Source organism: Solanum dulcamara, chromosome 3, assembly GCF_947179165.1.
Source record: "Solanum dulcamara chromosome 3, daSolDulc1.2, whole genome shotgun sequence".
NCBI lineage: Eukaryota > Viridiplantae > Streptophyta > Magnoliopsida > Solanales > Solanaceae > Solanum > Solanum dulcamara.
Genome location: NC_077239.1, coordinates 81681672 through 81696559, shown reverse-complemented (window position 1 = coordinate 81696559; position 14888 = coordinate 81681672). Strand labels below are relative to the sequence as shown.

Here is a 14888-nt window from a genome sequence, read left to right as displayed (position 1 = left end):
GACATCAACATCAACTCAACACCTCAACTCATACATATATATATATATAAATATAAGACAACTCACTCAAATGTCCTAAGTCTAACAAGAATAGTTTAGACGGGACTAACTCATAAACCACTCAACTCAACTGACTCAGAGCACTATCAAGACCTAAATGAGAGTTTCTCTTAACCGACAACCATCACCTATGAGCCGGCGATAGTACAATAATCAGACGTTGTTGCCACGTCCGTCCATACCTTGCCAGGGCATGAACGCCTCCCTAATTATGGATACCATCGATTAGTCAAGTCCTATCATTTCAGGACAATAAAAATAGGAAACATCCGACTTTAACGGTTCGATCCCAAGGGAAGCATCCGACTTTAACGGTTCCATCCCTACCTACGTTGGCGGCGTAGTTTCTGGAGTTCGAGTATGGACTGTACTCTCGCCCGCCTCGGTGCTCGATACTCCTCCCATGACTCCATGCTCATAAAACTCCTCTAATCATCTCAAACAAGCCCTCACGGCTAGTTTCATGTGGTACATTACCACCTCATCAACTCGGTTCTCATTTCAACTCAATTAAGTCATAATGGCAAGTCTCATTTAGGACTTTGTCCACTCGTCAATTCCATCCTCAAATCAACTCAATCAAGCCTCATTTACCTAAACATTTATGACATCTCCTCAAGATTCGGCACAACTCTATGACTTCAACTCAACAATTCAAGTAGAATAGCATATTTAAGGAAATTGGCTTAAGCAACATAATCACATGGCTAAAAAGATCAACAAGACGTAACAACAAGTCATCTCCATCAACTCATAATAACATGAAGGATTTTAGGGACTCCTTAGCTCAACAACATCAACACATATAACATCAAATAAATAGGAGACAAAGTTCATACAAACATAAACCATACCAAAAAACTCTATTTTCATGAACATCTAACTTCAAGGCAAGAGTAGGGCACATGGGTGGACTCAACCCATGTTTTGGATAGCCTTACATACCTTAGTGAAGACTTAGAAAAAACCTTGATGTTGGGTCTTCAATGGAGGACTCAAATCTTGAAGCTCTTGGGACAAATCTTTGTTGAGAATGGAGAAGAAGAAGAAGATGAAGAAGAGAGAGGGAGAGAGGGAGAGAGGAACTTCTAGGGCTTTTAGAGAGAGAGAGAGCTGGAAATTTTGATCCCAAAATGACCAAGGGCAATACATATATAACTTGGGTAAGTTCCCAAATTACCCCTCCTCAAAGTTCTGAAAATAGGCTAAAAATGCACCTGGCGCGATAGTGGCGCATCGCGCCATTGCAGCGCCAGGCTGAATACGCCCAAAACCTGCATACCTCGTAGTGGCGCGCCGCGCCAGAGACCAAACTACTGAGGCATGTTTCTGGCGCGATAGTGGTGCGTCGCGCCCTTACAGCGCCAATGCCATATTTTCTGGGTTCTGGAAATTTGGCCTGAAAAACCCTGCACAACTTTTATTGGCGCATCGCGCCAAGGACCAAACTACTGAGGCATGTTTCTGGCGCGATAGTGGCGCGTCGCGCCCTTACAGAGCCAAGGCCATTTCCCCAGCAGTTGCAACCCAGGCAAAAAATGAAATTCCTGTCGTGCTAGTTCATCGTAGGATCGTCATATCTTTTGACTCCGAACTCCAAAATTTACGTTCTTGATGGCGTTGGAAAGAAGACTCGACGACCTTTAATTTGATAGGTCGTGGGCCACCCAGATTGACGTCCTTTAAAAGATAGGGTCGTTACAAGTCGACCCTTATACGAACTCATCCTAAACTTAGCCACGACGGATCTTTTGGACTTAGCTCGGTCCTGGTCACATCACCTCTAACACTGCTCAGTCCTTTAGAGACTCATCTTAACTCACGAATATACTTCAAGATACTCGGGTTCGACCCCTCCCGAACACAAGAAGGGTCCGAATCTTTGGAAAAATTTTGAGGGGTGTTACACCATGACTCTAATGTGATATTACAGCAGCAATACCTTGAAAAGGGTTTTCAAAAATATTATGAATTGATCTCATGCCTTCTGGTGGCTGAGCAACATAATGCTCTTTTAATGAAAAATTATGAAGCCTGTCCCACTGGAACTTCTTTGTTACCAGAAGCAAATGTGGTAGAAACATATGGCCAGTCTAAAAGAAGACAAAATAAAAATCAAAGCCACAATAATGTGCGTGGACGTGACAATGGCAGAAGATGATATAATAATCATCGTGGTGGTGGTCAACATAAAAGGGAGAACAATATGAGTTCTCAAAGTGGCCCTTCAAGAAGTAACTGTCATCGTTGTGGCATGAAAGACCACTGAAAAAATTAATGTCGGACGCTTGAGCATTTTGTAAGGCTTTATCAAAATTCATTCAAAAGAAAGGCAGATAGAGGTGGCGCCTCTTGTTCTAATGCTCAGATAGAGTTACAGTTGACGTTTGAAAATAATGTTGAGGCAAGACCTTCGCTTAATGATAATATTGAAGCAAATCTGGCTTTGAAGGATGACGATTTTAATGATCTCAATGATATTACTCATTTGGAGGTTGAAGACTTCTTTAAGAATTATAATTGATGTTTAATTTCATTATATGATTTATAATATATTGTCATTTTTATGTACTTTTGATTATCATATTTTTACGTTTATCTATTTAAAAGAAAAGAAGAAAAAAGGACTTATATTTTTCCAGAAATATTGTTACTTATTTTATCTTTTATAATGTATTTTTATTATATGAAGATAAATAAATTTCTCAATCTTCAATTGGATCCAAGATGAGTAATTGAAATATGTGCCTTTTGGATAGTGCCACAACTCATACGATATTAAAAGAAAAGAAATATTTCTGTTATTTGATTATGAAAAAGGCCTACGTCAATACAATATTCGGTAGTACAAAATTGATTGAAGGCTCTGGAAGAGCGGCCTTATTACTACCTAGAGGAACAATATTGGTAATTGATAATGCATTGTACTGTAGTAAATCTCAAAGAAACTTGTTAAGTTTCAAGGTTATTCGTCAAAATGACTATCGTATTAAGACTGCAAATGAAGAAAATGTTGAATACATTTATATTACTACAATAAATGCGGAGAAGAAAATTATGTACAAAAAATTACCTGTACTTTCTTCTGGATTGTAACATACAAGTATTGGTACTGTTGAACCACATGCCATAGTAAACAAAAGGTTTAGTGATTCTAATGATTTTATCATTTGGATGACCAGTTGGGCCATTCGGTTATAATATGATGCGCAAAATTATTGAGAATTCATATGGACACACTTTGAAGAATCAGAAAAATTTTCAATCTCAGAAATTCTCTTGTGTTGCTTGTTCCCAAGGAAAACTGATTATTAAACCATCAGCAATTAAGGTTAGGATTGAATTCCCTGCGTTTCTGAAACGTATACAGGGTGAATATGTGGGCTAATTCACCCTTCTTGTGGACCATTTAAATATTATATAGTCTTGATAAATGCATCTACAAAATGGTCACATATATGCTTATTATCAACTTACAACATGACTTTTGCGAGATTGTTAGCTCAAATTATAAGGCTAAGAGCACAATTTCCAGATTATGCAATAAAGATAATTCGTCTTGATAATGTTGGTGAATTTACATCTCAATCTTTTAATGATTATTGTATGTCGGTTGAAATAAAAGTTGAGCATCCGGTCGCTCATGTTCCTACTCAAAATGGTCTAGCATAGTCATTGATTAAACGCCTCCAATTGATAGCAGACCATTGCTAATGAGGACAACACTTCCTCTTTCAGTATGAGGGCATCCTATTTTGCATGCAGCAGCACTTGTGCTCATAAGGCTAACAAATTTTCATAAATTTTCCTCATTACAATTGGCTTTTGTAAGGGAGCCAAATATATATCATCTTAGAATATTTGGATGTGCGATATATGTCCCAATTGCTCCACCGCACCGCACAAAGATGAGTTCCCAAAAAAGGTTAGGAATATATGTTGGGTATGAATCTCCTTTTATTAAAAAATATTTGGAACCTATGATTGGAGATTTATTTACGGCAAGATTCGCTGATTGTTATTTTGATGAATCAGTATACCCAACATTAGGGGGAGGACATAAGCAATTGGAAAATGAGATAGATTGGAATTCATTATCACTATCTTATTTAGATCTCCAAATAAATCAATGTGAGCAAGAAGTTCAAAAGATGATTTATTTGCAAAATACTGTAAATGAATTGCTAGATGCATTTTCCAACCTTCCACGGGTTACTAAATCGCATATCCCAGCTGCTAATGCTCAAGTTTGAGTTGATGTACCAGTAGGATAACTTGTTCAGGCAAATGAGTCTAGGCCACATTTAAAACGTGGAAGACCATTGTTTCCAAAGATAAAAATCCTCAAAAAAAAGAAATAAATGATGAAGATAATTATAATTTAGGGGCAATCGCTCAAGAAGAGCCAGAGACACAACAAATGGTGATACCACCGAGGAGGTCTAAGTACCTAAAAATAATGAGAATGAAGAAATCTCAATAAGTTATGTCTCGACAGAAAAATGGTGGAATCAAAATGATATTGTGGTCGATAATATTTTTGCTTATAATGTTGCTATTGAAATAATGCAATAAGATAAGGATTTTGAACCAAAATCTGTCGATGATTGTAGACAGAGAAATGATTGGCCAAAATGAAAGGATGCAATTCAAGCAGAGTTAACTTCACTTGAAAAACGTGAAGTTTTCGGATCAATAATTCGAACACCTGAAGGTATCAAGCCAGTAGGGTACAAATGGATTTTTGTGCGTAAACGAAATGAAAAAGGTGAAGTTGTAACATATAAAACACGACTTATAGCCCAAGGTTTTTTGCAAAGGCCTAACATTGACTATACGAAAACATATTCTCCTGTGGTGGATGCAATTACCTTTAGGTATCTAATGAATTTGACAGTTCATAAAAAGCTTGAAATGCACCTAATGGACGTGGTCACTGCCTATTTATATGGCTCATTGGACCACAATATTTTTATGAAAATCCTGAAGGGTTCAAAGTGTCTGAAGCATATAAGGATTCTCGAGAAACTTGCTCAATAAAACTTCAGAAATCCTTATACAAATTGAAACAATCAGGGTGCATGTGGAACAATCGTCTTAGCGAATATTTGCTAAAAGAATGATATAAAAATGATCCAATTTGCCCTTGTGTCTTTATGAAAAGGCCTGGATCTGAATTTGTCATAATAGCAGTATATGTTGATGATTTAAACATTATTGAAACTCCGAAAGAACTTTCAAAGGCGGTAAAATGCCTGAAAAAGGAGTTTGAAATGAAAGACCTCGAAAAGACAAATTTTTTTCTTGGTCTACAAATTAAACAATTTACAAATGTGATATTTGTATATCAGCCAACATTTACTGAAAATATTTTAAAGAGGTTTTATATGGATAAAATACATCCATTGAGTACCCCAATGGGTGTGACATCTCTTAATATTAATACAGATCCATTTCGACCTCATAAAAATGATGAAGAGTTTATTGGTGCTGAAATACCATATCTTAGTGCAATTAGTGTATTAATGTAACTTGCCAATAATTCTAGACCAGATATAGCTTCCTCTGTAAGCTTGTTATCAAAATTTAGTTCTTCTCCAACACGAAGACACTGAAATGAAATTAAGCATATATTCAGATACCTCCAAGAGATCATTGATATGGGATTGTTTTATTCAAATAAATTCACGTCACAATTAATTGGTTATGCAGATGCGGGATATTTGTCTGATCCCCATAAAGATCGATCGTAGACAGGCTATTTATTTATATGTGGTGGTACAACTATACCATGGCGTTCAACAAAGCAAACTATGGTTGCCACTTTCTCAAATCATGCAGAGATAATAGTCATCCATGAAGCGAGTCGAGAATGCGTTTGGTTAAGATCAGTAACTCAACACATTCAAGAAACATGCGGCCTTTCTTTGAAAAGAGACGTTTCAACAATATTGTATGAAGACAATGCTGCATGTATAGCTCAACTGAAGGGAGGATACATAAAAGAAGACAGAACAAAACTTATTTCACAAAAATTCATTTTTACTCATGATCTTCAAAAGAAAGGTGAAATAGATGTCCAACAAGTTCGTTTAAGTGATAATTTAGCAGATATGTTTACCAAGACATTGCCGACTTCAACCTTTGAGAAAATGAGATAAAAATTGGAATGTGTCGTCTTTGAAATATTAAGTGATGTTTTCATCAGGGGGGTAAAATATGCGCTGTACTCTTTTTTTCTTAGTCAAGGTTTTATCCCACTGGGTTTTCTTGGTAAGATTTTTAATGAGGCAGCACTCAAGACGTATTATTAAATGTGTGTACTCTTTTTTCTTCATTAGGCTTTTTCCCACTGGATTTTTTATAGTAAGATTTTAACAAGGCACAACATTTATAGATGTTCAGAATAACTATGTATATTATTTCTTGTAAAGTTTTTATTGAGGCACATTACATATGGACATCCAAGGAGGAGTGTTAGAAAGTAAGGGGGAAGGGAAAGTGGTTGTCCACTTGTTGCTCCCTTTTATTTAGGTGGGGCCCACTTAAAGTGGGCAAGTTGCCCACTAGTTTTCTCTTCCTTTTGGCTATAAATTGCCAAAGTTTGGCAATTGAAAAGACAATATAGATACTGCAATATCTTTCAATTCTCTCTTTATTTCACTTTCTCCTCCTTATTTTGCTAAGTTTAATTTATTTTATAATAATTGGATCTACAAGTGTTAATAGACAAATTAAGAGGTAGTGTTTGAACAGTGATTACGTATCGTTTAATAATATACTAATATACGTATCGCAATACTCTTATATAAATACTATTTTGTTAACAATTTCAAATTCAATTTATTATAAAATGATATCAATTTCTAAAGTAAAATCATATATCAATTATATGATAATTAATGTTGGGAAACTTACATAAATATACAACATTAAGAAAATATTTAATATCTATAATAATAAAAAAAATTACTAAACACTTATAATACAGTTTTAATACATATTGCAGAGAACTATTTATAAAACATATATAATATAAGTTTTATAGATGGATAATACATTTATCACATACTTAAATAGATTTATAATACATTATGTCAGTTTCTTACTACAAAAATATAATATATATTTTAGAATATTTTTAATATATTTATATTATATGCATAATTCACTTTTAATACAAGTGTAGATTTTATCATAATATTACTATGTATTGCTATAAACGGTAATAAATAAAAATATCTCTAAAATCAGTAATTAATTTTTAAAAAGCACTTAATCAAGTAATTTTTCCATTAATGTTTTAGTACTATATAATTTTTATCATTTAATGATTTTTTATAAAAAAGTTTACATCAATTTTCGGATAACACATTGAACATATAAGAATATACAAGAAAGATAATTTTATAACGTTTAATTTTTATTGCAATAAAAATTCATTAAGAATTGACGTGACATATTCAGGATGAGATGAAGTTGCACCAGGAATCAACACTTAGTTCATTTTTATTTGTATTGGTGATGGATGAAATGACGTGACATATTAAGGATGAGAAACCTTAGTGTATGTTATTTGCAGATGACATTATTTTGATCTAAGAGATCACCTGTGGTGGAGTTAATGATATAGGTTGGAGGTGTGGAGACAGACTTTGGAGTCTAAAAGTTTCAGGTTAAGTAAGACCATGACAAAGTATTAGGAGTGCAAATCTCATGATGTGACACATGAGTCAAATGTGGAAGTAAGACTTGATACACAAGTTGTTCCAACAAGTGAGATTTTTAATTATTTGGGATCTTTGATCCAAGAAAATAAAGAGATAGACGATGATGTCACACATCTTATTGGTGTGGTATCGATGAAGTGGAGGTTTGCATTCGGCGTTTTGTGTGACAAAAAGGTTCCACCAAAATCTAAAAATAAACTATATAGAGTGGTGGTAAGACCGATTTTGTTATATTGGACGGAGTGTTGGCTAGTCAAGAACTCTCAGATTAGAAGATACAAGTAGCAAAAATGAGGATGTTAAAATGGATATGTGGACATACTAGGAGCGATTGGACCAGGAATGACGATATTCGGGACAAAGTAAAAATGACCTCTGTGGTGGACAAGATGAGGAAAGGGAGACTGAGATGGTTTGGACATGTGAAAAGAAGATGTGTGAATGTCCTAGAGAGGAGGTGTGAGAGGCTAGATAAGAAAGGAAGAGGTAGGTCGAAGAAGTATTGGGGAGAGGTGATTAGACAAGATATGATGCATCTTCAGTTTACCGAGGATATGACTTTAGATTTAAGGGTATGAAGGTCGCGGATAAAAGTAGAAGATTTAGGTAGCTAAGAGTTTTCATGTTACTAGCATATTAATGTATTTGGCTTGGTGATAGTATAGAGCAATATGTCAATCGTAATATTAACCTATTCATGTCGTCTTTGGATTTTGATATGTGATGATCACACTTGAAAGTCTACTTAAAGTAGAAATGTTGAGAAATCCTTGTTAACGAAGGTTATATGAAAGTGTTGAATATAGAGAAGTTTGGCTAATTTGAGCATAGTGTTATTACCCGTCACTTGATCTTGAAGAATGGGGAAGAACCTAGAGTCTTGGAGAGGTTTGTAGAAGACTCTAGATTCTTGTGAAATATGTAGAGAACTCTTGAAAAATTCGTGAACAAGTTATCGAGTGCCACACAAAAATCTTAATTGGAGTCTAAGTCCGTGACAATACAATTTATATGGCCTTGTGCTGGAAATGGAATGCACACTGCATGTGGCTTGGCCAATTTGGATTCCTCTGGGTTTTTTTTCCTTTTAGAAATTGTGAATATTAGCCGTAACGGGCTTGCTCACTTAGATAGACCATTCAACACAAATTTACTTTATCCCTTTCAATTCAATTTATATCACTATAACAAAGAGATATTTAGTGATTATAAAATACTTGAAAATGATTTTTAATTCTATATTGTGTATAACAACAACAACAACAATCACAATAGCAACAACAACATACTTAGTGTAGTCTCAGAAAATGAATTTTGGGGAGGTAGAGTGTACGCAGATCTTACCCTTAGCCTTATCTTGCCTAAAAAAATAACAGATAGTAAAAAAACAGAAACTATAATAAAATAATATGATAATTCTATATGTAAAGTTTCTACTTTATTATTATAAATAAAAGGTTTCATTTTTTAGGATTTTAGTTTGAGATGCTCAAGTAAATGAGCAAATTAGGCTAAGTTTATATCTTTCATTAATCAATACAAATACCCCGTTGATTCTAATTTTTCTTGTTCCCATACATTATTCTCTTTTTTTCTGTTTATGACGATTTTACACATTGTCTTAATCTCATTTTCTAAATTAATTATTTTTATTTGTTCTAAAAAAGTATTTGAATAAATTAATTCTTAAAGTAGGCCAACATTGTAGCTTTGCATCTACAAAAAAGTTAATAGAGTGTGTTTGAAAAAAATATATGAATTTTATTTAGGGAAAAGGGTCGAAAATTCCCTTAAACTATTTGAAAAGAATAAAAATGTCTTTCATTTAGAGTTTGGTCCAAAAAGGCCCTTATCGTCAATATTTTGGTCCAGAAATACACTTATTGTTATTTAATAGATCAAAAAAGCCCTTTTTCAAATAAATATATTATTTATTTTCTTTTTGAACACATTTTTTTCCTAATAATATTTCTTTTATTAGCAAATGTTTATTCTACTTCAATAAGAAATTTTTAAAAAATATTTCTTATTTTATAATAATTTTTTTTATCATTATTTGAATAAAAATTAATGATGGATTTATAATGATCTTATATATATGACATATATTATCCGTTAAAACTTAGAGTACATGAAATTATTCTATTTTAATTGATAATATGAGATTACGGAGAATAAAATAATTTCCTACATTTTTATTACTTAAAGTGGTTTAAAAAGAAACAAAACAAGAATAGAGTTCCTTAAAAGTAATATTTTTATAAGGAACAAGATTTATTTATTTATTTATAAAAAATACATTTATTCGGAAAAGGGCATTTTAACCCATTATGTAATAATAGGGGCATTTTTGACCTATTAAATAATAATAAAGACATTTTTGAACTAAAATATTGACGGTAAGAACATTTTGACCCCTTTCCCTACTATTTAAAATATCAATAATATTTTCTTAAAATTTGGCTTAGATCACAAAGAGGTCATTTTGTAAGGATGTATAAGAATAATGTTGAATAGGATGTATTAGCAATACTTATATCAGTTGTGTTAGTATTAGTTATGCTAGGATTATTTCTTATATACTGTTTAGTTTGGTGTATCAAAAATAACAAAAATTGCATAATTTCTATTAAAAAATTATTTATCTAAAAAATACCCTCCACGAATATCATTGAAAATATATGAAAAAGAATTTGAAAAGTAATTGTGTTTAAAGATTCAATAGTAGATAAATTTCTACAATTTTCACATCAAATAGCTCACTTAGCCATATTTTTCATCAATGCAAGCGCCGAGATATCTCGTTTTCTAATGTAATAGTATTATTGGTATGCACAAAGACGCAAACGGCAACGATTCTCCTCATCGCTGCTAAATACTGCAAGAAAAAAAGGTTCATTTTATGTGTCAGCTGCAATTATTAGGCCTAAGAAACAGTATTTTGTCTTCTTGCCTAACTTTTATGTTATCTTTCACATTTTCCCCCATACCTCTGAGTTTTGAATTCTGTGGTGATAATTAGGGATTCACAAATTAAATTATTAAGTCAAATTGAATCAACAAATCAAGTTTAAATTGATAAAAAAGAAAATTAACTTGTGGTTTGATTTGATTGATTTGGTTTTAAAAAAATAAATCGATTATTATTTATTTGGTTTGATGTTAATAGAAAAAAATCAAATCAAATTCAAATCAAATCGACATAACATATATATAATTTTATTTTCTTTTATACACAAAAAATTATTTATTATAATATATTTTGTAAGAATTTTTTAAATTAGTTTATAACTTTCAATGTTTACATATATTATTTCATATTTTGGCTTGTAATATGACTAAAAAATTGACATGTGATATGTCTTTTCATGAATTTTTGATATGTTTTCTTAAGACAATGCCTCGAAGATGACATTATACATTTTTTTTATTCAAGTGTCTTTGAGATGTCATTAAATAATATAATCATACGATCAAGGGAATAACCTTCAATTGAGAACTTCAAGTACGATATTAAATCACATGATCAAGGAAACAAGCTCTTCAATTTGATTTATTTGTTAATCACGGTATAATTGTAAAAAGAAACCAAAAAAATCTAAAAAATCGAGAAAAACCGAAAGAACCGACTAAAACCAAAATTGAAAAATTGATTTGGTTTATAAGTACTTTAATAAATCGACATAATTGATTTGGTTATTTTTTAGTAAAAATCAAACCAAATCAACCTATGTACACCCTTAAGTGATGATAATAGACTTCACATTTTCAAATTGACTCTTGTGATGAAACAATAATTTTTAAAAAAAATTCCTTTATACTTTAAGGAACATTAGAAATATTGATCCAGAATATGACATTTTTATAACAATTAAGGCCTGAGGGTACCCAATTTAACGAAGGTCAAAAGTAGATCGTTTCGTAAAATAATAGGGGCAACTTTGGACCTTTTAGACTAGTTTAAATAGAACTACATATTACTGAAAATTTATGTATATAGTAATCCTAATGACTTGTTCCAGGTTGAAGCGTAGTAATATCGTGATACTTATTATATTGTTTAAAGGAATGTTAGGAGTTACTCAAAACAAAAGGAGGATCAGAGTCAAATAAAAATTGAAGTGCAGAAGTAAAGAAAAATTAAATAAGAAATTTTGAATTCAAATATTGATAAATATGAATCTATCTTTATTAGAGAATATCTTTTTTTTAATATGAGACTTTTTGACACGATAAATTTAATTCAAACGCGATACATGTGGTGAACCCGGGTGAAGAAAAAAAAACATAAAAAGGAAGATTGAATTGAATTGCATAAAATATTTGAATGAAAATGACATGAAAAAAAAAAAAGACGTTTATTGAATTTGCAAATCACGGATTCCAAGACCTGTTTTTGATTCCTCAGTTGTTTCCTGTCATCCCATGTTATTTTTGGCACTTATTATATAGTGTATTTCTTTATTTGATCAGACGACATTGAGTTCAATGAATAGTATAATTTTTGAATAACGAAGCCAAGATCAATTCATAACTAATATAGAATTATAATGAAACATAATTTATAAACATCAGAAAGTCACAAGTCAAACTTATTGAAACTCGTAATACTACAATTTAAGTTATATGATATATAACCAGAGGTATATACAGATCAAATGAAAATTGATCGAGACCAGCGAAGTCCCTAATCGAGTTGTTTTCACTTTTAATAGGTCGTACACAACGTTAATGCGAATTGATTGGGTCCTAAATAGTTATAAAACATGTTATTATCAAAACATGAGTATAGAAATTACAAAGTTTCCACACTGTCCTAAAAAATAATGAGAAAATTTTATTGTTCTTTCTTTCGAAAATAATTTTCAATTTCAACTCTCCATAAAATAGAAGGAAAGGAAGATAAAGAAAAGAAAAGGCAAAAGAATAATGCTTTTTTTTGTGTTGATTTACTTATCTTATTTTTCTTTTTAGCGTGTTTTAAAAATAAAATCTCTTTTTTTGAACAACTCTTTAATTTTAATTTTTCACATATTATTTTTAAAATCAGTATTATCTACAAATAGCTTTTGCTAGACAAGCTGAGGTGTTTTTCTTGAAACTAAAACGCACAATATGGATGGAATACTACTGAAAACTCCTTAAATGATACTCTCTCCGTTCCCTTTTATTTGTCAAATTTTGATTTGACACACCTATTAAGAAAATAATGATTGGTATAATGAGTTTATCATTTTACCTCTATTAATTGATAGAGTTTTAAACATATTTACTCACTATATTTTTCAAAACATTAACTCAATGTTACTAAAATAAGGATATAATAGAAAGAAAAAATTGTCCTTTCTTAATTTGTCAAAATTGACAAGTGAAAAGAAAAATCAAATTAAGAAATATTTTGACAAGTAAATAGAAACAAAAGGAGTATTTTGCCAATTAAAAGTATCTAAATGGAAAATTGATATCAAATTTGACAAGCTCCGTAGGTATTTGGCTTTTTAAAACTTCTTCTTTTGTACTTTCTATTTATAGGTCGTGATGTGCCTTGACATGACTATCTCAGTGTCTTCTGTCGGTCTTCTAGCTAGTAAGGAACTTAATCCTCGACCAACAAAAAAATAAAATACCTAACGCCCCGATCCCTTCATCTAAAAACAAATACTTTTTAACAAAATTGATTTGCTTAAGTCAAAATCAATGATAACTTTATTATTATTAATGTTGATTTGACGATGACGTATAGTTGGGTTGAGCCATTTATTTCTTCAGCACACATGTTTTTTTTAAAATCCAAATTAAGATGAAATGTTTTTTCAAATTCAAACAAGTTGTCTATAGTCTATAGTCTATACCTTAAAGATTATTTTTTTTAGCTTAGGTAGCCAGTGGGAAGAATGGAAAACAGGAGCAGCATGATTGATTGTATATGGCAAGTGGATTAAATGTAATGCTAACAAAAGTACTAAAACAATTAATATTACTTATATAATTTAGTATTGTGTAACTAAATATTGGAAAAAGAAGAAATGACAAATGAATGACATTTGCAAATTGCCTTTAATTTGTCCACAATTGCACACTCACCTTTAGCCATCCATAAACACGACATGGCCAAAGTAGATAAGAATTACCCATCTCTCCCGTTTCTTTTATATGATATTATTTGAATTTTGAAGGTTAAATCTTTTGACGTTCAGATTTATTAACTCGATGAACGCAGATTTATACGAACAATAACCAATCATATTTAATTCTGAAGAAATAGAGAAAAAAACAAACACTAGAAACAGACTATTAATTGTTTCACAAAATACGCAGCATCACGTAGATGTTGCCACCACCTCCATTACGTGTCCCCACATAACAAAACCCCTATATAATAAAACCCCCCTTCAACCTTTCTTCTCCATCTAAAAATTAAAAAGAAATACCCTTTCTCCAATGGCAAAATCCAGAAAATTCCTCTTATCAATCCTCCTCCTCTTCTTCGTTTTTACTTTATTTTCTTCATCAAACGCATTAGGCGGAAAACTCGGGGGAAGAACACAAATCAAACATGTGAAAACAAATCAGGAAATTCAAGATCTAGGTAAGTACTGCATCGAAGAACATAACAGAAAATTACAGGAACAAAATGGTGGTTTATTGAGTTTTTCTCAAGTTGTTGAAGCAGAAAAACAAGTTGTTTCTGGTATTAAATATTACCTAAAAATCTCAGCTACTACTAAATCATCTGGTTCACCCAAAATGTTTGATGCTGTTGTGGTTGTTATAGCTTGGGAGAAGAAGAAAGAATTGCTCACTTTTTCTCTTTCTCCTTCTCCGGCTACAAAGTGATAGTGGCTAAAACTTAAAACTTCTACTGCTGCTAATGTTTAAAGTGATGATGTTAAGCTAATTTTGAAGTACTTTAATTTGTAGCCTTTTTATTTTGTAGCCTATTTTGAGTTCACTTGTGTACTATGTGATGCAATAATCAATGAATGACATATCTATAATATGTTGTTATAGTTACTGTTTTAGTTACTATCTTGTTGAGATAAAACAGTTTATATGCGCACCTCCATTAATTCTATGAAATATTGTAACCTACTGTAA

General features: G+C 31.8%; 1 protein-coding gene across 1 annotated transcript; it reads left to right on the top strand.

Moving 5' to 3' along the window:
* The first annotated feature begins 14209 nt into the window (after positions 1–14209).
* LOC129883342 (cysteine proteinase inhibitor B) lies at positions 14210–14788 on the top strand. Its single transcript, XM_055957990.1, has one exon. It carries the CDS (start codon positions 14232–14234, stop codon positions 14625–14627), a length of 396 nt encoding a protein of 131 aa, XP_055813965.1. The 5' UTR covers positions 14210–14231; the 3' UTR covers positions 14628–14788.
* The last annotated feature ends 100 nt before the right edge of the window (positions 14789–14888 follow it).

What these genes read in the sequence shown, in the direction of transcription:
- LOC129883342 (XM_055957990.1), top strand. Translation starts at nt 14,232, where the DNA reads ATGGCAAAATCCAGAAAATTCCTCTTATCAATCCTCCTCCTCTTCTTC.